Here is a 24,473-nt window from a genome sequence, read left to right as displayed (position 1 = left end):
GTCTTCAATCCTCCCTTCACCTTCCTAGCCCAGGTAAATCTCAAACGTGTGCAAAATGCCCCAAAGCACAGCCAGGGCCTTGGGTGAAGCTGCCCATGGCTGAGCTGGCCCTCGGGTACAGGTGAGCAGGGCACTGTGCTTGCTGGACAGGTGGGGACATGGCCACAGGTCAGTGTGGCAGCAGGATGAGCCCTCAGCTGCTGTCTAAGGACAAGGATTCACCCTGGCTCTGGGCTGCACTTCCAAGGTGAGGTGTAACCTGTGCTTGTGCTTGAGCAGCTCTGGGTGTTTGAGTGACTGTAAGCAGGAGTGGAACAGCAGCAGCACAGCCCGAAGTGTGAACCCCCTCAGCCTGCCTGCAGCCCTGCGTTTGCATCTCAAAGACAGCCCTTACTTACCAGATTGGTTCTTTGAGAAAAATGACTGAGGGGAAATAGCACATTTTAAAAAGGTGGAAAGTGTGACTTAGCCTGTAAAGGCATTTTCTGTGAAAAATGGAGAGCTGTCAACTTTGGATTAAAACAAAACCTGTGGTGCTATTGGCTGGGGAGAAAAGCGTGGGGGAGGGAAGGGCTTCGAGGGAGGTGTTGTGCTTGACATTCCTGCAGTGAGGCAGGATGGCAGATGGTCAAAATAATAGTTTTCTCCAAATGGACAAGCTGAAGCAGCTTAGAAGTAAAAAATAATTACCAGGCGCGTATCGTGGGACGTATTACCGCGTGTGGATCACGGGAGGCATTACCTGGCACATACAGAGTTTGTACTGTTCCCAGATCATGGGATGCCAGTACTGTACACATATTGTGGGCATCAATGTACAGGAGGCATTATTGTGGTGTTTGTAGGAGGCAGAACTGCACCCTAGAGGCAGAACCGCGTGCGGAGCGCAGGAGGCGCGCGCAGAGCAGAGGAGGCAGAGCTGCACGCAGAGTTTGGGAGGTACGAGGCAAACACAGAGCATGGGAGGCTGAGCAGAGGAGGTGTGAGCTGAGCATGGAGCACAGGAGGTAGAGGTGAGCATGGAGCAGAGGCAGCAAGGGAGGAAGAGGGCAAGGAGAGCTGTTCCTGATGAACCACAGCAGAGGGGCCTGCGGGAAGCATCGCTCTTACCTGTGGCTGTTACCGTACCGAGAGCATTAACACTCTAATCTAAAGGGAGAGAACAAAACCACATCAGTGCAGGACCAAAGGGGCAAAACAAAACCATGTCAGTGAAGGACCAAAATAGGGGAATAAAACCATGTCAGTACAGGACCAGCACCCTGTGACTGCTGTGCTTGCATCAACTTGACACAGCACACCCTGCTAAAGGCAGGGAGGGGAGCTCTCCTCAGGGACCTGCAGAAAAACACACCCATGCACTTTCTCCTGGGGTCTGAGGACTGAAACAACCAAGGGAGGGAATGTTGGCAAAAATGGGAATGAATATTCATTGTGCTTTATCTTCTGTCAAACCTGCTGCTGTGGGATGGTGGTGTGCAGCTCCTTCATGCCTCAGCTCCACATCCAGCACTGTTGCTGGTCACACCATTTGAAACTCGCTAAAATTTGAGGCTTCATGGAGACCTAAATGTCTGTGACACTATAGCTAGGTTAAAACTCCAGGAAGTGAGCAGGGTAGCGATCCTGGTGCCAGAAGAGAAAGTCCTTGAATGCATAAAACCTGTCCATGAGCAGTCACACACCTGCACTCAGACAAGACACACACACACACACACACACACACACAGTGGAGGGCCTCTCACAGGTGAGGCTGCTTAGAGAGCATTAAGCTTTTAAAACAAATTTCTTGCAGGAGAGATTAAAAACAGAATTAAATGCAAGGTTACCTTGCAGGAAGCCAGAGAGAGATGATATATTGCATCTTATATGCAGTCCACAGAATAAAGCTGGTTCCTTCCCCAGGGCATGTGCTCTAGGAATGGCATTTTAGCCACTGCTCATGAAGCAGCTGAACACCCCTGAAAGCAAGGGTGGGTAAGACCATGACCTGTAAGGATGCTGAAGGTTGGTACTTGAGAAGAACCATGAAGTTTTCACATGGGCTGTGACCTGTTCCAATCCCCAATTAACCTTTCAGCCAGGACAGGTCTGTGGAAATCTTTGTTTTCTTTCCTAGTAAATGCAAAGGTAATAAAATTCCAGAGAGAATTGTTGTCATAACTTTGCACAGCGTTCCTGTTTCCAACTCCCAAAGACAGGCTCCAAGTAAACTATAAGCAGCATCCTGAGCCTGCGTAGAAAAGCCCATGGATAACTGAAGCTGGGTTAATCAAAGCCACACCCTTCCTCCAGTGCCCAGGAAAGCTGTAAAGAGAATGTGACACTACAGGTTAATAACTGGGGCAGAATGGACCTTAAAACAGCACCCACAGCTCCCAGCTCAGGTAGGAGTGCCTGGCACCACTTTGGCCTCCAGGGTTTGAGCGCCTTGGAAATAAGCCTGAAACGTACACATTGAAGTTTAATTACTCTCAAGTTGGAGCAGCTGCTGATTAGTTTTGCAAGGCTCAGCCTCAGGCAGGGGGACCCCAAGTGCTGGGGGTTATGTGGGTGTCACAGGTGGGGCAGCCCAAGCCCTCAGCACGAGGCTGCAGGACAGCTCTGCCCCGGTTCTGCTCTGCCTCTGCTGCAGGTCTCTGCCAGAGCCTCAGTGCAGAAGGAAAATGCAAAGGGGCCACATTGCCTGGAGCCTTCTGCGGGCTGACAGCTCGAGCAGCTGGAGCTGTCACTGGGCAGAAGAGACGGCCCATCAAGCTCCTATTTCTGCCCATCCCAGCACTGATTGCTGGGATAAACCTTCCCTCAGCACCTCCCCTCCTGGAGAGCCTAGCTAGGGGAGCCCCTCTGAGCCAATTAATTACATGGAAAAGGCAGGGGGCCAGGCTGAGAACCCTGATGTGGCTCTCACATCCCCCTGCACTGTTGGAGATCCCGAGGGGAACATCAGCTTGAGGGGGAAGCAGTCCCAGCACCTGCCCAGCCTCGGGGGACAAGTTTGGGCTGTCCACCTCAGTGGTGGCACAAGGGACAGCCCCAGCACACTGGGCAAGCAGCCACTTCCTTAGGGCTCTGCAGGGATCTGGGCTCCTGGGCATACACTGCATCAGTTCGCCTGGGAGCTGGAGGGGGACAGAGCTGCTGCCCCCAGCACTTTGTGGTACCTGTGACCCTGCCCTGCTTCGTGCCACACCATTCCTGACCCTCATGGGGACACTAAGGCAGCAACCCTGCCAAACAGGCAGGAAAATGATGGGCAGAGCACTGATAAGCAAGAGCACACAAGCAAGGAGCAGCTCCCACATCTGCTGGTGCACTGCAGGAACTTCCCAAGGGCAGCCTCCGCTCTGCTGAGGATGAGGAACTACCTGGATTAAACATGGAGAAGCCAAACAGGTCCCTGTGTCTCATCCTGAATGGTCCTCACAGGAAAGGAGGAAGAAGAGAAAGCCCTTGAGTCCTGCCTCCCGTGATAACTGTCCTGGCTCCTCTGCTCCACTTCCCTCAGCTTTTCCTCCTTGTTCACTGCCTGGACAACCTGCACCACCGTTGCAGTGTCCCACCTCACCTGCTGAGCACCACACCCAGCAGAGCTCATCCATGCTCCAGGCTAGCAGCAATTCCCTGCTCTGCCAGTGACCAGGACAGTCAGGAATTTCCTAAATCCCATATATTAGAAACAAATTGTTCCATTTCAGGCAACACTGACACATGGATTAAACCCAACCCCTGGCACACTGCACGTGCTCTGATACCCAGGCACAGCTACTCAGTTTCAGATGTGTATGTTTTTAAAATTCCCAGGAAAACAGGCAAAAATACTACATAACTGTATACACACACACACACACACAGACAGAACATATATACACACAGATCTGACAAAACACCCTACAGAGCTTCAAGGAAAAAGACAAAATAACAAAAACCCTGTAGTAGTATAAAAACCCCAGTAAAAACAAACTAAAGCAAAATGAATCCTTTGCTCAATTACTAAAAGCATCAGTCCTGTTCAAAACAAAAATTACTCCGGGTTTGGTTTTGTTTCTGTCAAAAACCTATTTTAAATCTGCATGTCCAATTCAAATAATCCTTTTGCTTTAAAGTGGGAAAGATAAAGCTCAGCACTGAACAAAAAGTAGTTTAAAATAAGCCAGATCTTGTTTGCTGTACATTCAAATATTTTCTACAAGAACTTCACTCGTGTGAAAGTCCAGAGACAAAAGAAAAGCATGTGTCACCTTTGCAACAAAAAGGCTGCAAAATCTCGGTTTTATGTAAATCAGCAGGCACAGCTCCCAGGGCTTTAAAACCAGGGAATGCTGAAAACCTCAATAGTTCCTCCACTCAAGTGTTGCGCTTGGGCAATGCCATAATATTCATTTAAGAATCCATTTATCAACAGATACCACATGTCCAAGTTTTCCAGGACAGTTCTTCTGATGATCTACTGAAAAGGATTCTTTCAAAACATTAAGCTGGAGAATCCAAGATGCTTTCTCTGCCCATTCCACACTACCCATTAGCAACTAAAAAAGCCAAGATTTACATTATATCCTCCCTGATAACGCTGAGCATTGTGCTTTATTTTCCAAGTCATTAGCATGCACAAGAATGACCTCATGGTGAACAGATGCACTTGGATATGGCAGTGATTAGATCAGTCCTCTCAGCAGTCAAGTGTGCCCGTTCCCATTAACCCCTGAGGCGCCGGCGGCGGCAGCGCTCCGCTAGGGGGTTCCCTGGAACTTCCCTGGAACGCAGGAACCTGCCCTGGCCAGCACAAACCCTCGGACAGCATCCTTGTGGGGGAAAGCTGTGACTACAGAGCTCTCCTGGAATATCCAGCAGCCCCTTTCACTTCCAAAGGTTAACACCCTGCTTCTGGCTGCTGATCTTACACTAAAACAGACCAAAGCCCCAAGGAGCCACAGAGGCAGATGAAGTCAGGGTCCTGCTCTGCCCACTTCAGCTTCACCAATTTTTTTTAAAGAACATACAAGTATTTTGTTCAATAATTATTTCTGGTTTTGGCTGAGAGAGCAAGAACAGCAGATTAAAGCCTGTCCACTAAAAGGAGAGAAATCTGCAGAGGGAAAGAATGAGAATAATTCAATAGTGTTGGATTATGGAGGATTTCCTGGGCTGCCTCTCAAAACCTGCCTAATTAAAATACAGCATGTAATGCACCAGTTTAACAACAAAGGGCCGTATTCCCAGCTTTTGTTCCTAATCTGCACATCCCCTGCATGAGTTTGGGGATGGCCATTCTGCCTATGAGGCTGCACTTTCAATGCTGAAGGTATCAGGGCTATCTGTAATCCATACAGGGAGTTTAAGGCTCTGCTCCCCAAAACAGCAAAGGACATCAACTGAACAATTTTCCTGCAGAAAAAGCAGTACCTGCAAGACTGATGACAGGGAGACTAAGCCAGGGCAGGAAAACCACATCCCATATGAGTCTGGGGATGCATCCCCAGGGGCAGCATCAGAAAACACAAAACCATCCAGTTCCAAGAATATCTCATAGTCACTGATACCCCAGTATGTCACTGAGAGCTGTGTTTGATTTCTCCCTACGCTGGGGTAACTCCTGAGAACACCACACTGGGATAAGCAGCACCCTTGCTCCCTGACCCTCTCTGCTGCACACATGCATTTGCAGCACTGACAGCATCACACCTGAGGTCAGGTGTGATGAGAATTAATCTTAAATTTACCTGAGCAGTTTATGCTCGGCAGAGTCAGCGGTACCAGCTGGCTTGTACTGCCACCTGTGCCTGCTCCATGCATCCCACAGAATCATCAAGGCTGGAAGAGATCAACAAGTCCAGTGGCCAACCCAGCACCACCATCATCACCCCACGATCATGTCCTGACACCTCCTGAACACTTCCAAATACAGGGAACCAGTGCCTCCCTGGGCAGCCTGTGCCAGTGCCTGATCACTCCTTCAGGGAAAAGTGCTTCTTTTTATTAACTGCTCCCTGACTCCTTTTTTCTGTTTCAGAATAGAAAAATGCCCCTTGTATTCCTAAGTGGCAAACAGGTGATTCCTGCAGGTGCAGGACAGGTGGATCTATGCCTGGAGCAGGCCTGGCTGGGGAACAGCGGAGCTGCCAGGACTGCATCCAGCCTCCCTGCTGACTGCTGAGGGGCATCTGATGGAAAACACATCCCCATGGCCACAGCTGACACTGCCCCTGCTCATCACTGACTAAATATGCAGGAGAATCAGCAGGTAATGTGAGGAGATTCTCTGAAGCGGAGATTCTGACACCAGAAGTCATGGCTGGCCTCCAGTTCATGAGCGGGAAATTAATTCTGAGGTTCAGAAGTCTGAAAATTGGGACCTGACTGGGGAAGGCTTTGCACTTAAAAGCAATTAAAATAATAAAATCATACCCGGGTACTCCTGATTTAACAGTGTTCTGAAATCCTCAGCTACTGGGAAACAATTTAAATGTGTTTGGCACACACAGCTTATCCCTCAGAAAGTGGGGCTGCAGAAGGGTCTGCCCTGTCAAACCACATGTGACACAGCACCATGTGCTAAGAACAACATGAAAATGAATCACAACTATGCAGAGAGCAAAACCAAATCACTATATCTACATTTCTATTTGCTGATACGTCGACAGATAAATGATTCAAGTGCTAACAACCAGCCCTGGGCACGCGTCGCGCTCCTATTGAAACGGGCGATTTTTTTGTCTCAGACTTTTGGCAGAGTGTATAAAAGAATTTAATGCACAGCTGTTCTACTTTTTAATGTAGGAAACATTAATCAAAGCTTTAAGTTATAAGCTTTCCTAGCGTTGTTTAGTATTCCAGTTCAGCAGAGATCAATAGATGCATCCCATGTTCCCTGAGCCTCTCCAGGACGAAGAGGTGCGATTATGTAAATGGCCCTGGCTTCCTCCCCCCTCCTGCCAGTGCTTATCTCCAAAGCCTTCTGCCTGCTGCTCCTGGCCACCACTGCCCGGCCAGCACAGGCCTCTTATCTCCTCACAAAGCTCCAAGCACGCCAGGATTGGAGCCAGCAACGCCAGACAATGCTGCACGGCTGGTTTTATTCCTAAGTGATTTATGTGAGCAAATTTAATTTCTTCCTTCAGTGTTTCAGTTTAGATGGAAGATATCTGCTAACAAGTCAGGCTAAAGAGAAATAGAGCAGATGTCCTGCAACGTTTATACAGGTTGGAAATAATCTATTCAGCAATCCAAAAGAGAAGCAGGGAATGATGAGAAAGTGCCAGTGTCACCCTAGGAGTGTCAACAACAGATTAAGGAATCTTTGTTAGAGAGTCCAGCACATGGTGACCAGATACATTCTGGATGCTGGAAAAAACCACATTTTGAAGGCACTGGAAATGTGCATTTCAGAGCCAAAGCTCCCTTTCAGGAGAGGTTCACTTAAACTTAATCAAACCAGCCGGACAGCGATTGTGACTGCACACTAACCTAACCGTCCACAAGGCACATGAGGAGTAAATTCCCCGAGTTGGGCACACTGCTGTCACCTCTCAGCAGGCAGATGACTGATGAGCACTGATGTGCACGCACACACACACACAGAGACACCACACAGCCCCTCACACACCCACACCCCCATCACAAACCCTGCAGAGGCTCCAGGCCAGGTGCTGCAGGGCAGCCTGCAGCGCGCTCCGTGCCTGCATCCCGCCTGCCGCTGCGATTCTCCAACAGCACCCGATCCTGCGTTTCTTGTGCATTAATCCCTGACCCTGGTAGCTCAGCAGCATAATCCCCATTTAGCATTAACAGCAGCTTCCCCTGCGAGGAACTATTTCTGATAAGTGAGCCCCGATTCAGGCCTCACTTTTGAGCAACATATTCCCAGCTCAGCAAGAACCCTGAGTCCTGAATGAGCCCGAGCCCATCACTGCGAGAAAGTTCATTAACCTTGCTGGAGTTGGAGGTTAACAGGATAGCTGAAGAAAGGAGCAGTGTGAATAGCTCTGATGCAAAACAAATTAAAATGAATGTCATCATTCCTTTTGATATTCATTAGTTGATTCAGGGGAAGAATAGTAGTCTTAAATTTGCAAGCATTTATCTACAAAAAACAGGTGTACATCTGCTGCTCAAGTGCTTCTTAGGGCTACAGAGAAGAATAATGTACAGAACTCACCAGTTCCACCGAGGGAGTAGCTGGGAGAGGGAGAGAAGACCTGAGCGGCAAAATCCTCGAACGTCATCACTTCTTTATGGTTCTGGATGATGGCTTCGAGGTACAGAGCTCTCTCCTCGTAGCTGCGATGTCCCGTTAAGGAAAGGTGTGTGCAGAACTCACGGCTGTCCCACGGCATCCCCGAGCACCAGCCCCCAGCCCCACGTCCACACTGACCGGGCTGGAATGGGCAGGGAGCCAAACCAGAATTGCCCAGTGGTTCTGAATGGGAGCAACAAGCAGGGGATACGTTCAGGGCTGGAAATTCAGGATAACACCTCTTCCTGACTGAGAAGCTGTGACCTGGGAGCTGCCAAGTACAGAAGCAAAGCCCCAGATCAAAACCCACCATCATAGACTGTGGCACTATGGGAAGCTCCTGGCACTCAATATTCCTGTTCCAATGACCAGAAAAGTAACTAGATTGGAGAAAAAAAGCTACAGGACAGAGGAATACCCCCCCTCCCCCCACATTCATTTGATCACTGGACTTCTTGGAAGAAATTAAGCACAATAAACCAATTCCAAAAGCGTGACGGTTGTATTTAGGGCAGGTGCTAGAAGGTGCAACCTTATGTATCCCAACTAAATGATGCACAGTGGACAAACCCAGCCCACAACTTGCATGCATTATGGCCTGAATAATGCAGACAACAAAGCGAGCTAACATCGAGACTATTGCCTTTTAATTAAAACTCGGCAACCTGGAACACACAGCATTCAAATGTGTAATCAAAAACCAGTCACCAATAAAACTTACAAGCGTAACAAGCTGAAGCAACTTTCCAGCTGTCTTAATAGGACCCCTGCTTGCGGCAGCCTTTCACAGCGGAGAAAGCAAATCTTCCCCTTTTGTGTGCAGCTTCTGTCTGCTCAGAAGGTGAATCATACACTTCCAATAACAGGATAACGCCTGGGACAAACCTACAATGGGCTGGAGAGCCTCATGTATGACTTTATGAATTAGGGCTCGCAGGAGCCAGGATGACATCTCATTCTCCGTTTCCTCAGCGAAAACAAAAGTTTTCAGCGCCTCATTGTGTTTCTGTTATGGGGAAATGCACTCGAGCTCCGCGAGGCTGTTCGGTGGGAGCAAAGGCCAAGCTGAATTTAGAAATTAGGAGCAGGAGAATAACACCAGTGACAACAGAATGCAGGTGAGGGTATTTAGAATTGAAAAGCATTACTAATTAATATTGAAGTGCCATTTGTGACTTGCAGTACATTAACAAAACCACTCTGAAACACTATTAAAAAAAAAAATCAGAGAAAAGCAGTGCTTAAAGCCAGGAGACAGTGGTCTAGTGTCGACCTCGAAGGGAATAAGCAAAGCACTTTCTCATTGCACGGCGAGTTCCTGCAGGCGTGGTGGCAACAAAGGGAAGAGAAAGAAAGGAAGAATTTTGCATTTAACCCTCGCAGAGGACGATTGATATGTGATAAATCTTCTTATAAACTTCCCGTGGAAGCCTAAAGAAAGAAAATCAATAGCCAGCATTTCAGCGTTTGCACCTGCTGACAGCGTTATTTGCTCAGTTTTCCTGCCTTGCCCGAAGCCGGGGAGAGAACGCATTCCTGACAGCGCCAGCCCGCAGCGTGCAGGGCTGCCTCCCCTTTATGGGCTGAACTCCTGATGACTCTTGTTAATGAATAGGCTGCCAAACTTCCTCGGAGAGGAGGCACACGCCTGGGCCCAATTCTAAAGGGACTGATGGATGCCATTCACTGCTCATTATGGAGATGCTGATTCCTCGGCGCTGGGCTGTTGCCAGGGCCGTGCGGAGCGCGCTGCTGCCGGCCGGGCGGGCGCTGGCCGGGGGTGTCGGGCCCGTCTGGCAGCAGCCCCTGTGACATGGAGCTGGCACGTGCTGCCGCAACGGGAGCGGAGCCGGCCGTGACAAATCGCTGAAAGGGCTCAGGGACACCGGGGGACAGCGGCCACCTGAGCCTGCGGGCCGGCCGGCAGCGCGCTCGATTCATCGCTCGGCCCCAGCCGGGGCTGCTTCCAACCAGGAAAAGGCTCTGCCTGATAATGCCCTGCTGGGTCCAGAACGGCTCGGCACATCTCTGGGGCTGCCCGCTTCAGATAAATGCTGCACGGAAACGCTGCCCAGGTTTGCTCTGCACCTGGTAAAATCCGAATGATGAGCGGGAGGATGGTGCTGGCCACACAAAAGACTGGGAAAAACCGCCTGGATAAACAGCTGAGCAACTACGGGAGAGGCAGCTGAAGAAGAACACTCCAAAATGTAGAGAACCTTGCAGATCCACCAGCGCTTTGGAGGCATGCAAGGAAGACCCCAGCTCAGCACCTCTCCTGCAGGCTGAAAAGGCAGAAGCAGTGGGTGCAGACACCCCAAGTGCAGCGAGGCCTCTCCTGCACACCCACCAGCCACCTTGGCTTGGCACTCCTCGTGCCCTCCTGGGCTCCCTGGAGCAGCGGGAGCACAGCAGCGCCTGCCATACGGGCAGCGAGAGGGATGCCCCTGCTTGTTTGTACTCACAGCTTAATCTAAAGGGAGTTAAGTGACTGCAGCAAAGTGAAATTAAACTCCATGCTATCTCCATCTGAGTATGCATGCACATTTGGGAGAACAGTTGGGATTCATTAAAAAAGAGTCCGCTGAAATTTTACTGAAATTTAGGAATTTGAATGTGGAGGCATCGTGAACAAGCTGTAAAAAAACCCTCTGAAAAACACCTCCGTCCTGTAAAAAATCATCACAAGGTTTCCTATTTATTGCCCTGTAGGAATGAATCTATCCTGAAAATCTCTGGAGCAATACTTCTGTCAGGGCTGCCCTATGGAAACAGGCTGTGCCTTCAGCCTAAGAGCCAACCACAAAGCATCACTGAGTTACAAACATAAGAACCTCACTCTGAACCTCTTTAACCTGACCTTTGTGTCACAGCTCTCCTGCAAGCTCTGTCACCAAGGTGCTCCCAACACCAAGCAGAATTTAAATTGAGTGCCACACAAACTACTGGTTTTCAAATGCAACCATGGATCAGCAACCCCTCAGCTCTGAGCAGAGCTGGGAGGGACCCCCAAGTGCCTGGCTGGCTTTCCTAGAGCAGCCTCGGGGCTGGAGCGCTGCGGGGAACACACAAATCCACTGCTGCAGCAGGCCTGGATGCAGAGGATGGGCTGTGAGCTTGAACCCTACCCCGGTGGAAAGCTGGACAGCTGGCTGCCCTGATTAACTAAGTCCCCCATTATCTGGGGGCTCGGGGCGTCCCCTGAGATCTGCAGATAAATGGAGTTATACCAGGCCCTCAAAGAAGCTGATCAAAAGCTCCTCTTTTAATATGTACGGCAATTTGACCCACCCCTCCATGGCTTCATTATTTTACATTTTGCTTCTGCAAGGCAAAACTCCAGAGCAAAATGTTTTAGATAGACACAAACAGGTTTGTTTTTTTCTTTTTTTTCATTTCATATGAAATAATGACATTGAGAGCCATGACAAGGTGTGAATTATTGACATATATTGACATATAAAACTGTGGGAGAGCAGGAATTTAGGTCCTATTTGAATACAGCAATCAAATCTCATTATTTTAATATTATGAGCTTTTAGTAGTGTTTTATCAGCATACCAATTATTTTAACATTTCAACCACACATTGAAGGCCGTTTGAAAAAAAAAACCCCAAGATATTAAAATGTAAACATCAGCTATTTGCAAAAAAACCACAACATCTTATTGTAGCAGCAGGATGACCTGCAAAGTGAAACACACAGGACATCCTTCCAGATGGAGGATGCAAAGGAAGACAAAAGGCAGAAGCTTCTGAAAATTCACTGGAGAGGCAGATACCAGCCAGCACCAGCATCACTTCCACGTTTCACCTCTACAACACAGAGCCAGTTTCAGACACACAGTTTAAAACATAATGACCTTGAAAACCCTTCAAAATCCTCATAATCTGGGTTCTGTAGGTGACCTGAGCCATGCCAGGGCCAGGATCTTCCCACTGTTTCCCTCCCTGCACACAAACACAACACTAAACCATACCGAACTGCCCTGTTGAGAAACAAGGGAATATAAAGATGATGACTCAAGCAGATCCTGAAAACACAGAACTTTTTCTTATTAACCTGAACTCCATGCTGACCTCAAGCAAAGCTCTCAGGGCCTCACTCCTGCTGATGGTAATGGCCAGCCCATCCTGCCCCACGCTAGAGTTTGAAAATAAAAACATTTTGGCAGCATTTATATACTGTCACAGATACATGGAAAGAACAGTGTGCTCTGCTGACACAGCGGGCAAAAAAAAGACAGGAGTGTTTATGGGTTTGTGCCCAGGCTGGGGAGAAATGCCTGGCTGTTCTCCATGGCCCACAGGTTGTGCCAACACCACAGGGCACCAGTGCCATGACTGGCACCCAGGACATCGCCAGGGTCTACGGGAGCTGCAACGCCTGTTCCTGCAGCTCCAGAGGGACCCTAATGCGGCCTGCTGGCATGGACCTGCTGCAACTCCCATCTGTGATGTGCAGCCCACCCAGAGAAGGGCTTCTGGGGCATCAAGCCAGTGGAGAAGCTCAAAGTATAGAGGGAGACAGCTCTTTCCAGCCCATTGGACATCAAGGCTGGCTATACGTCCACAATGCCAATTCCTCCTTTATCCAATTAGAGACCTGCAGAAAAATCTTTGAATTTGCTGTTCAATGCAAGAAATATCTATTTCAGTTTCCTCCTGATTGTATCATAGGGCCCAAAGATGCTTCACAAAAAGGGTTTGCTCCTGCCACTGCGGCAGCGGTTTGGAAAAAACAAGAACGTAAATGTTTGGGACTTACCAAAGCAGACTAAAGCCAGGACCATAAAACTGAGGTTAGCAGAGATGTGTTGGCTGATGACCTTTCTGCACCTAATTGTCCTCCCCAGCTCTGAAGAGGATGGAGTTACTACTGTGCTTTTAAAACGTGGTATTAGGCAGTCTTGGTGTGAAACTCAATCTGCTTGATTGGGCTCGCCATCATTTACGGTCTAGTGACCACCACCACCACATGAATTTCACCGAGAACTTTTGGGGGAATTTTAGTAATGTATATCCCTCACAAAACAGGTGCAATCAAACTGTACCTGTCAGCCACCACAGACTTTTGTGCTTTTTATAAACCAAAGCATCTGAGATGGAAACTTTCCAGCGACGCCTGCCTTGAATCAGTCCGTGTAACACACGAGACGCATGCGAGCAGAGGCTGTGTGACCGAGGGGGTCTGTGGGCCCCCTGTCCCCATGGCCAGCCCCCATCACGGCCATCTGTCCACACTGCAGCCAGGGGAGCCAGGGCTCCCTTGGCGGAGCAGGGCCGGCCTGTGCCAGGGCTGCTGTTCCTCCTCCTCATCCAAAACGGGCAGATGATTCTCTGCTGCCAAAACCAAGAGCTCATCCTCTCTGCGGCATAATTTTCTGCTGCTGTGCCACCAATCACACTGACAGGCACCCCCTCTGTGCTGGGGGTGGATGGCTGGAGCCCAGAACACCCTGGTGTGGAAGAGACATGACTCTCCCTGAGACCCACAGGTACGGAGAGGTCTGCAAGTGGATTCCTCGTTTGTTTTCCCAGCATGGTGCCTGTAGCTCTGCCACCTCCCTCCCCACAGCAGGACCTGGGTCCATCACAAAAATCACAAAAGAACCTTGGTGCTGACTGATGGAGGTGGGCCTCAGGTCCCAGGGAACCTGTGAGTGCTCCGAGTCACAGGGAGCATTTCCCAGCACACACGGTGTGAAACGGCGGCTCCACACAGACAGTCGGCAGTAATTGCTTTAAAGGGGAAAGTGCAGCAAAACAACAACAGGAACACGTTTCACACGGTTTCAGAGCATCTCTGAGGAAATCAAGCAGTGTAACAGCAAAGCCATACTGAAGGAGCCCTGAGGCTAAAGGCTCCAGCTCACGCTTGTCTGTGGGGAGCTCCATGCTGGCGCCTGGCTCCTGATGCTGCTGGGCAGCGCGGGGCCCAAGGTGTGCTGTGAGCACCTGTCTGGCAGAAGCACTCGCCTACCGCTCTGGGATAGCAAGAATATGTAGCACATTAGTCATGCCAAGTGCTTCAGGGGAGAATCTTGCATTTATTATGAATAAGGCAGAAAAGAAGCTTTCATCTTAATTTCCAAGCACTCCTGCAGGCAGGGAGCCCTCGGGAGCAGACACACGTACCATTACAGACCAACAGCTCTGCAGCAGGAGCCAAGGGACACCGGGTCACCCCTGCTCCCACACCACTCTGTACTGTGACAGCACCAGAGCTCATCCCTACCCAAAGCTCTGTAATTCTACCAGAGTCCCTGCAATGCTCTCGCCCAGCTAGTTGTGCTTGTACCTGCTCTGTTGAAAAAAAAGCTGGGCCTGCACCTCATCCCCTTTATTAACTTTGTTCCCATTAAGCATGTTCCTCATGTGCTACAGAGGTGACAAACCACACAGAGCTGTGCCTAAAACATGGCACTCTACATTTTGTATGATGCAACCAGCCCTCTGCTCATCCGAGGTCCAGCTGGCCACCGCATTCCATGCTTACCACTGTACTAACACAGCTTGGGTAAAAATATTTTAGTTACAATGATGACATAAAGGCCTGTTACCAGTTCAGAGCTGCAGGAGCCCTGACTGGTAACTCATTCTGCAGGGCACACCGAGATCTAACCACTGAGGGGCTGCTGATGAAAGAGTTCTGTATCTGACACCTGGGCACAAGGTTTTCACCAGGAAATTAGTGGGGCATGATTCCCCCCAAACATACTTTCTCTGGGAGTAGCCATACAGTTCCCTACTCAATCCTGAGAGATAAAGGGACAGGAGTTGCCTAGGTCTAAGTGAAAGGCACCTTCCCAGTACCCCAGAGCAGTGATGCTGAGCTCCTCTCTGCTGAGGGCACCAGGGAGAGCAAGAGCCCATGCTGGGACCACAGCAAGCCACTCAGCCAGGATCTGCACTATCTCCACTGTGAAATCCAGGTGGGGCTCACAGGGATCCAGCCAAACTCCAGATCCCAAGGTGGTGCAGCCAGGACAGCTGGGCAATGAGATTCTCCCACCATAAATGAAGAGGAGCTGCTGGCAGGGGGATGCTGAGCCAGCTACACCTTCCTATCCTGTACCCAGACGTGTAGGAAAGGTGTGGACTTGCCCACAAGGTTTGTGAGTTTATTTTATGAATTATGTCTGCTGATGAAAAAATGCTGTTGGTATTCACTTATATCTTAAAATTTTATAATTAAAAAAAAGCCCAAAAAAGGAAAAGACAGAGGGTTATAAAGGTTTTTGCACTGGTGCTGTTATGCTTTGGTCATTGCACATACACAAACACACAGACTTGCAGTGTCTCCAGTTTAACAGCCGTGTATATTTAACATTCCTACACTTGTTGCCACTCCTCTCCCCAAACACAAGGATACTCTAAAGCCAGAAATGTCACCAGAAGAGGTCACATGCCTCATGAGATCTGCTCCACAGTGCACCTGGAGACAAAGAGCAGGTCCAGCTCCATCACAGCAGTACCCAGGTGAAGGCACAGTTGGGAATCTCCTGGGATAATGCCATACTCCAAACCATTCAGAACCTGAAGGTGCCGGCCTCTGCAATCCCCAGCTTTGAACCTAAATTGCCAGAGACAGGGGAAGGGGAGATAATGCCAGACTCTTTCTAAATGAGAATATGCCACAAAATTGTTTACATACAGTCTAGAAGAAAATTATTTGCACTGCCATTCATGGGGTGTGATTCCGACCCCGTGGAACAACTGCAGTGACACTAAGGTGGCTTTGTGTGCTCAGGAGACCAGGCTCACAGAGCTGCTGCTGAGCAGCACACAGATAGAGGGATTCCTGGAATTATATGGAATATAAATGCACATGCCAAATAAATTAGTTGCTAAAAGAAGCTCAATTAATTTAGTTTTAACTGAATCACAGCCAGTGGAACGACATCTCAGAAAGGGGCACCTCTGAGCCTTGGATATAACTGATGGACTGTCAAAGCTCACTCATTAAGCAACAAGTCTTTTCAATTTATAAATATATTTTATCACCTACTAAATGTTACTAAACCCTGTCAGTTTGATAAGAGTATGATGATCTGGCAGCTACAAGCAGAACACAATACAATTACACGAAGTAATTTTGCCCCTTCTAGTTTATTACAGACCTTTTCATTATTTCTGGGTCTAACACTAAATGGCTCAGTTTCAGGTCTATTACAGGCCTATATATTACATTTATTACAATCAGGGACAAGTAACTGGGGCTTATTATCACATCCATTATGAGTGACACCATTTGCAAGACGCTTAACACGAAACAGACTTGTTGCTGTGGTGAGACAAGCTGGGAAATTGCTCGATGTTACAGGGTAGGAAGGAAGAACAAATCAGAGAAAGCCAAGCAAGAAACAGCAGGGATTTGCAAGCTTTAAACTAAAACAAATATAAGGAGGACAGAGGCTTAAAATTATCACGTGAGACATTTGTGGATATTCCAAAGCAGGGACTGAGTGTGGGCTGCCCCGGGCATGGGGCTGTGGGTGGCATAGAAACACCTCCCAGGGCTGACCAAGGGCTCAGTGAGGACTCCATTTCTCAGTGTCCCTTTCCCTGCTGTACCTGTGCCCCCCAGCAGGTTCCTCTGGCCACACTGACCAGTGGCTGGCACTGCACAGCAACACCTGGCGCTGCCTCCAGCCGGGCCCTGCAGCATCTGAGGCCAGAGCACCCTGCCAGGTGGCTGCACTTCAATGACACTGACTGTCATTGTAGGGTTAACAAGGAGCACGGGCAAATCTTTTATTCATATAACACAGAATGCCTTCTGTTGATCTTTGAATAATGTTGCTTAAAATCCATTAAATGAACATACCCTTCCAGCAGACAGCCCACAACAGGTAGAGCAGCACGCACTCACTGCCGGCTGCCTCGGCCAAACAGCACCCCCAAAAGCAGAGGATTAAGTCAGCATTTAAAATTACATTTTTTTCCCTGAAAGTGACCTCCCAGTAGGGAAACAGGATTCCACTTCCACAGCACAGCTCAGCCAGTGTGTAGGCTGTGATGGCTCCCCATTTTCCCAGAGGAATAAATTAAAATTCTGGTGCATAATTATAAAGTCTGCTTTTTTTAAACTTATGAGGTGGGATGTGTGAGTGGAGAGGGAGCAAAGCTGAAAATAAAAGTGACTCCTTCACAAAAAGGCAAGTCAATGCATTGGTTTCACTGCTGTTAATTTCCTCTAAATGTTCTACTGTTTCTGAAAAAAAATTCCTGTAAGTTTCTAGTAATTCAGGATGGCCATGAAGTCTTATCATTACAGTTAATGACAGGATAAGTTCCTGAGTGAGCACTGCAATACACTATTAAGCAACCAAGTTCTAAATCCAAGCACAAGAGAAATGATGGTGGAAGTGGAGAGAGGGCAGTGGGGAGGGCTGCTTGACAGCCTGCTTTAGTACCCAGGACTGGCCAGGTTCAAACCAGCTCTGAAAAGGAGTGAGAATGAGACCAGAAGCCAGACTATGGTATACAGGTACATATTGTATACAGGTATTAACACACGGGGGAAGGGGAATGGAAGTGCTGAACCCCAGAACAGTGCAAAAGAAAATCTCCAGACTACTGGAATAAATATGGTAGAAACAAGAAGTGACAAAACACGAGGTAGTCTCAAAAAAAAGCTGAGGTGCTGCTGGAGCCCTTCCCAGCTGGGGGCATTCTGTGTATTCAGGCAAAACCCACTGAAGAGCAGTGCAGGAGCAGAGCAGGCTGGGGCAGGGCCCTGCATGTCCCCAAGTGGGAGCTGCAATGACCTGTGCCCGTGTGAGACCCCCACATGCCCACAAAGTTGGGGGTCACACAGATACACCAGGGAAGAGCATCAGTGAGCAACTGTGCTGTGCAAGCACTGGGCTCTGCACTCCTGCATCCCTGAGGTGTCTGGGTTATGGAGCACCCACTTCCACCCCGATGAGATTACGGCCGACTCGCAGAGCGGCAGCACTTTGTTAAAATGGACAATTAATCTGATTTGAGATGGCAAATGAGCGAGGCAGTGCTGCTGCACAGACAGCCGTGATGGGAGGCGGGGAATCCTGCAGGAAAGTCACCGGTCCCTGCAAGCCAGCGCAGGCAGGAGAGGTGGATGGCAACTGGTGACATGTGAGCTGCTCCAGTCATTTTTCCAAGGCTACCAAAAACCTGCCCCGGAGCCCCCGGCGACAGCCACTCTGCTCCGCACAGCCCCTTCCATCTGCTTCCTGCCAGGCCCTTGTGACACGTCTCATTCTGCAGCCAGCACAGAGCCGCTCCTTTGTGAGGGCACCACAAATCACAGCACAGGCCGACCCTTCCCCGGCACGTGCCTCCAAGCACCGTCTGCAGCTCCCCGCAGCACAGAAAGGACCCTGAGGCAGCGTGTGTGCCCAGCAGCTCCAGCCTGCTGCCACCTGGGCGCTGCCTCCACACAGACCCAGCCTGAGCACCAACCTGGGAAGCTCATCACTTCCTCAGTGTTCTCACTGCTGCTTCCAGCCAGTGCTCTTTAAGCTAAACTTCTGAAGCTCTTTGACATCCTTAACTGCTGAGTCATGTCGGGTATAAAAGGAGATCCTGAGCATCCCAGAGAGAAGGCACAGAGCAGAGGATGAATTTTTAATGAAGCATCAAAGTTGGTGGAAGAGGAGAAGGGGGAATATGCAGGGACAGTGACCCGGGGAAGAAGCTACACAGCAGGAACACTGCATGCTGCTGTCAGGTTTTCCTGTATTCAAGTTTTATTCCAGGTTTTGTTTAACTTACTGTCTCAAATTTCACCCAGTTTGAAAAGAAAGGCTTTTATCATTCAAATACCAACTAATCCGTCTTTTGCTGGACACAACCAGCGTTCACTCACTCCTGCCCAGTTACACACTGTCCCTTCCTATACTTACATTCTGAGGAACTCAGGAAATAATTTCTTCCCAGTCAATTACAAAAGGAGAATTGGTGTCTTTTGGCATTAGAAAGGCTGTTCATAGCTGCTCATTCTCCACACACCTTTGTCACTATGACTGTCATCACCCACATCAGGCCCCTGCTACATCAGCTCAAGCTGGCCCTGTGTGCAGCCTGCAGGATTTCATCCATTAGCTGGAAAATGCCCACTGCAACCCAAGATGAGCCCATCCAAATAATTTCACTTGCCAAATAACTTTGGAAATACATGACAGCCTTGTCTTTGAGTGTGATTTCAGAGCCTACAGTGAGCACCTCTTGCACTGCCAAGCTTTCCAGTTTGGACTTGCGGCGTGTGACTCGATGTAACAGCAGGAACACTGGCACGCAGAAGTGGGATATTGGATATTAAATATTTGGCTGGTTTTGGCAACACCTCTCCTCAGTGCCTGCCCTGGTGTTTATCTGTGCAGGCACACTGCTATCTGATCCCCTGGACAATGCCAGCAGTCTCCCTGCAGATGCTGCTACCTTGCAAGGTTGGGCTCTGGGGCGTTAGAATCTGCCTCTCTGAGGCAGACACTGCTCTGCAGCCCGAAACAATGCCCAGCATTTCGCCATGAAAAGAGAGAAAGTGAACATTAGCACATCAAAGGCCCCTTTCTGAAAGAGGAAAAATTGCACGATGCACACTTTAATCTTTCTGACAATCTATGCATAGCCTGAGCTGAATTCTATTTTTCACACAAATGGGAATGCTCCATACGAGCACTTCTGTACCAACAGCAACAAGAACAGAGAAACACGAGCTAGCACAGACTTTGAACTTTTAAAATATGGATTAACATGCAATAATATTTAACAGCTGATAGAACAACATCCCTCTTATCTCTCTTAATAAACCCAAATAACATCAAACATTTTACAGGCAACCTACAGAAAGGCTGCTAAAATATTTTAATCTAAAAATAAAAAATGTTTGTATTAAACAAAATACAGGCAATATTAAAATCTTAATGTAAATGCCTATTGTATAAAATCAGTTACCTGACAGAGAACAGCCTTAAGTGTAATTCCCTTAATTAGCCCTTCCATTTAGCTAACTAAAGGTGGAATGCGACCCCTGCTTGCAGATTTAAAAGAAAATATTGCTAAAATATGTATGCAGGGTCTAAACCCATTCTGTTGCATTAAAGCAGAGATTTGTGCCTATAGGTGTCCTTGCAGCAGGACTCACATCCATCAGCCCCGAGAAGTAAACACTGGGGACATCTCTGCACATCCAGAAAACCAGAGCACAGGCAACAGCAGGATCCCACCAGAGAGGGGCAAGAGGTCCCTGCTCTCATTCCTTCACCTGGATGCTCTGTTTGTTGCTCAAACCTCACCAAGATTGTCTGCATGTTTTTTCATCTGAAAATCTGTTAAACAGAGTGCAAAGGCTTGTGGAGAGCAGGAGAGGGACTGCCCAGGAAGAACATCCCAGTTTTCTTCATGTAAACAGAAGTGCACCCCCTAAATATCAGCTGTAATGGAGTGGTATGATTTACAAACACACCTTAGTAAATGCACACACTGAGTGGATTTGTTTCTGGCTAAATCTCAGCCAGAGGAACAACATGTTGGAAGAACTTCAACAAGATCCCAGCCTTGGACTTGCAGAACATCAGCAATGGAGAAGAGACAGCGCCATGATTGAGCCCCACACACCTGACACTGCACACAAGCCAGCACATTCCCAGACAAAACACCTGCATCTCCCAAAATGCTTGAGAAAGAAATCCATTTTTCTTGCAGATCTGCCAGTCACTTAAAACACTTCAGTCCTAAAAAGGAGCAGGGGAACACACATGGATTTGCCAAGCAGACTGTTTGAAACGTGGGATCAGTGGTGAGATGATGATCTGGCACACAGAAATGTTGGAAAAGGAATTAAAAGTAGCTGTTCTGGAAATCTCTCCACAGACAGGCCTGCCAGTGCCTTGGACACCCACTGTGCCACAGACCAGCACACTGAAGTACCACAGAACCAGGGGCTCTCTACACTTGTTTCACAAAAATTACCTGCTATTTACAGGGTTTGCATTGCTAAACACAGCCCCAGGCCCAAGACCTTTATTTCCCTTCATATTTTGCTTCTTCAGGATACAGCCTTGCTCAAAGCACTGGCTAAAACACATACTGGGGGAGGAAAGAATGGCTGCACTGGACAGATGGTTGGCCTTTGGATGCTGAAAGGGATTTTGAGGGAGTTGAGCAGTATGACTTAATTCTTGTCCTGAATATTGAAGGTAAACACAGATCAATCTAAATGAGGCAGAGCACAGCTACAGCCCTGCACCACAGTCCTGTGTGTAAAAACCAGCAGCAGATCACAAGTGCAAGAATGCACAAAAACCTCAACATTTTCTTTAAACTCCTGCCACTGGAAATATTACCTCTCCTGTCTGCTCAGCAAACAGAAACTGAATGAATTTTTAAAAAATGCAATGATTTATTCTCTGCACACAGATCACTGACTCAGCATTTACTGCACAGTCAGAATGCACAGAGGTGAAGCAGAGAAACTCTCAGAAGCTTGGGTCCTGCTGATTTCTCCCAGTCCTGGCCCACAGCAGTCTCTCTGACAACTCCAGCAGCAGGGGTGGATTCTGCTCCATCCTAAAAATCTCCTTGTAATGAATGCTACATAAAACTAGCAAAGCTGTCTCAGGCCTGATGCTCAAAATGTAACAAAAGGATGAAATATGAGGGCAGGAAAATGTGTGTCTGTAGGTATCATGTTTCTAATGTTCTTCCAGTAAGTACTACCATGAAAAATGAAACATTTGGTTTACTGATGTCTGTGTATTGTCTTTAGCAATACAGCAGAAGATTCAAACCCGTTGGTTTGGGCAGTAAAGAACACTGGAGACCCTGTGAGGCATTTGTTTGCAAACTCCAGTTTCACAGATACTGTAATTGATGCACAAAGTGGGAACAGAAAGTAAAATCTCTCCACTTTGCTTTCCGAGATCCTGGGACTTTGTGTGTTGACTTTTGGGATTCCAAACTGCACGTTGCTGTGGCATTTGAAACAAACGGAAATGCTGGCATGCAAATCCTATTCAGCAACTTGAGAATACTGAGGGCTTTTACAAGGCAAAGAACACGTTAAAAGTTCATTAATTAACCAGTGCTTGGGAACAGATGGAATGGCTATCTGGGCTCTAATTACTGCAAGTTGGGACAGAGGTTCACAGACCTTAATGAGGTTCAATAAAATGAATGATTACACATCAATCACAATTAGAGAAACCTGTAAGATGAGCTGAATTATCATGGCAACAAGTCATAAAACATGGGAGCACAAAACCCAACAGGTTCTGCAAAAGCCTAGAAAGGAAATGTTTCTGAATTCAAACAGTTCTCCTGGAGTGGAACAATCCCTCTCTCCTGCCAGGCTCGGGGAGTTAACGATGAGGGTTGTGCTCTCCCTCGATTACTCAGCCTGGCACATGTGGGTGTAACTGTTGTTCCTACAACCTGAAACCTTCAGATAATACAGACTTGTATTTAACAGTTAAGGACAGAAAAATCTTCTATTTCTTACCACCAGAGCTGCCTGTGGGAATAGGTGTTTTCAGAACCTCACATTCCCCAGCTTTGAGAGAGGCTGGCAGTAGGGAGAGGAAGGAGGGCTGGACACAGAAATTCAAAGTGCAGAGCCCTGTTCACTTATGATCTGGGGGCTGTCTGAGCATCAGCCTCAGGGCTCGTTCTCCAAAGTGCTCTGGGCCTCTGTGATCCTGCCTGCCCTGCCACACGGCCTGAAGGGTGCCACTCTGGCAAGCACAGTCCTCACAAGCCCCCTTTCAATAGCAAGAAGCCAGTCAGGGGTCATAGGGATGGCACAAGTTCAGGAAAGAGCTTTCAGAAACACAGAAAAGCAAAGGCCTGGGAGCTTGAGCTCCCTCCCTAAGCTGCAATGGATTCACTGTCACAGCACATTTTTGGTGTCGAGGCTTTGCGGGACTGAGACAGGACTGAGCTAACCCCAAGTTTGTTACTAAGATTTCAGAGAAATAACTGCTCCCCAAACAACCCTTCAGGGGTTCTCAGCTGGAAGGTGTGCAGGGGAAGGCCTGTTTTACTTCAGGAAGCCACAAACCATAGGCCAGCAAGGTGTCAGATAATCTACACTGTCTCACAGGTGAAAATCAGCCAGGTGGATGACCCTAAAGAGGGGCCACAAATCCAGCTGTTCAGCACAAGTTACAGACACAGTTCTCCAAAAAACTGGCCCAGGCCAATTTAGAGAAGTACTAAAACCCAGAAAATTACCTGAGACTTTGTTTAACAGGAAATACTGTCCATGCACTAGATAGTTACTAAACATTAAGTTTAAGAAATCATCAAAAGCCATCTGCTCCTGTTTATACAGTAGAACCTGACAGTTAAAAGCACTGGGAAATACACAAAAAATTACAATGCTGAGAAAAAAAACCCATAAATTGAATATGCCAGCCAGAAAACCTGCTATAAAAAGTAGCTTTCTCCTATTCCTCTCACTTGATGTTACCATGTTCATGTCCCCAGTAACAGGATGTTTTCAAAGCTTTTCAGATGCAGGTGGAGGGGAAGCCTTGCCTCTCTAAAGGGCAATGTAGGATTATGGTGCTGCCCATCAAAGTACCTTTTATATAGCAGGCACAAAAATTTCTGTGCCTCCCTCCTCTTGGTATCAGCTGCACAGAGCCAGTCAGGCTGGAGGGGAGTCAGATCTGTCTAACCTCCTCAAAGCATGGCCAGCACTCAACTCAGCCACTCATTGTCAATAACAGAGAAACAAAGTCATAAAGAAAATACAAATCTAAGCCTAAAAACGTTTTCCTGTTTAGAAAGTTATTAGTTAAGTTCTCATTAAGCAATTTCAGCATGCATGGCTTATGAAAACCACACACTGAAGTCAGGGTCTCTTCAAACGAGAAGTTTGAAAAATGACATAAACCTGTACTGGCAATTGCATGTTTGTGTTACCACCAGTCCCAGGAGTGCTGGGAAGTACCCATGGAAATGCCCACACGTGGATCTGCTCTCCTGCAGCCTTTGAGCCTTCCCACCGCTGTTTCTGGGACAAGGGAACAGCCTTGCTGGATGGAAACTGCCTTTCCAAGGCCAGCACTTGGGCTTTGGCCCTGGCTAGGACACAGCACATCCCACCACAGGCCACCATGGAGTGTGTCAGAAGCCCTCAAACCATTCCCTAGGAAAGACCCTTCCTAAATCCCTGCCGGCAGGAGCCTTCACCTGCTGCAGCGCTGCCCACAGGGGACCCTGTAACAAGTGGCTCCTGGGGAGCCTG

The 24,473-nt window shown here is 48.2% G+C and overlaps 1 protein-coding gene across 2 annotated transcripts in view; it reads right to left on the bottom strand.

Annotated features, from left to right (window-relative positions):
* Nucleotides 1-6,731: 6,731 nt before the first annotated feature.
* RALGAPA2 (Ral GTPase activating protein catalytic alpha subunit 2) overlaps nucleotides 6,732-24,473 on the bottom strand; it is an 83,423-nt gene continuing 65,681 nt past the window's right edge. For both annotated transcript variants that reach the window (XM_030945223.1, XM_030945222.1), the window contains one exon: nucleotides 6,732-8,277. In XM_030945223.1, coding sequence (XP_030801083.1) covers nucleotides 8,109-8,277 — 169 coding nt within the window. In that variant the 3' untranslated portion in view covers nucleotides 6,732-8,108. The remainder of the gene's footprint in view (nucleotides 8,278-24,473) is intronic.

This window comes from Camarhynchus parvulus, chromosome 3 (assembly GCF_901933205.1).
Source record: "Camarhynchus parvulus chromosome 3, STF_HiC, whole genome shotgun sequence".
Taxonomy (NCBI): domain Eukaryota; kingdom Metazoa; phylum Chordata; class Aves; order Passeriformes; family Thraupidae; genus Camarhynchus; species Camarhynchus parvulus.
The sequence above is the reverse complement of the archived record's forward strand: the minus strand, read 5'-3'. Positions and strand labels throughout refer to the sequence as shown.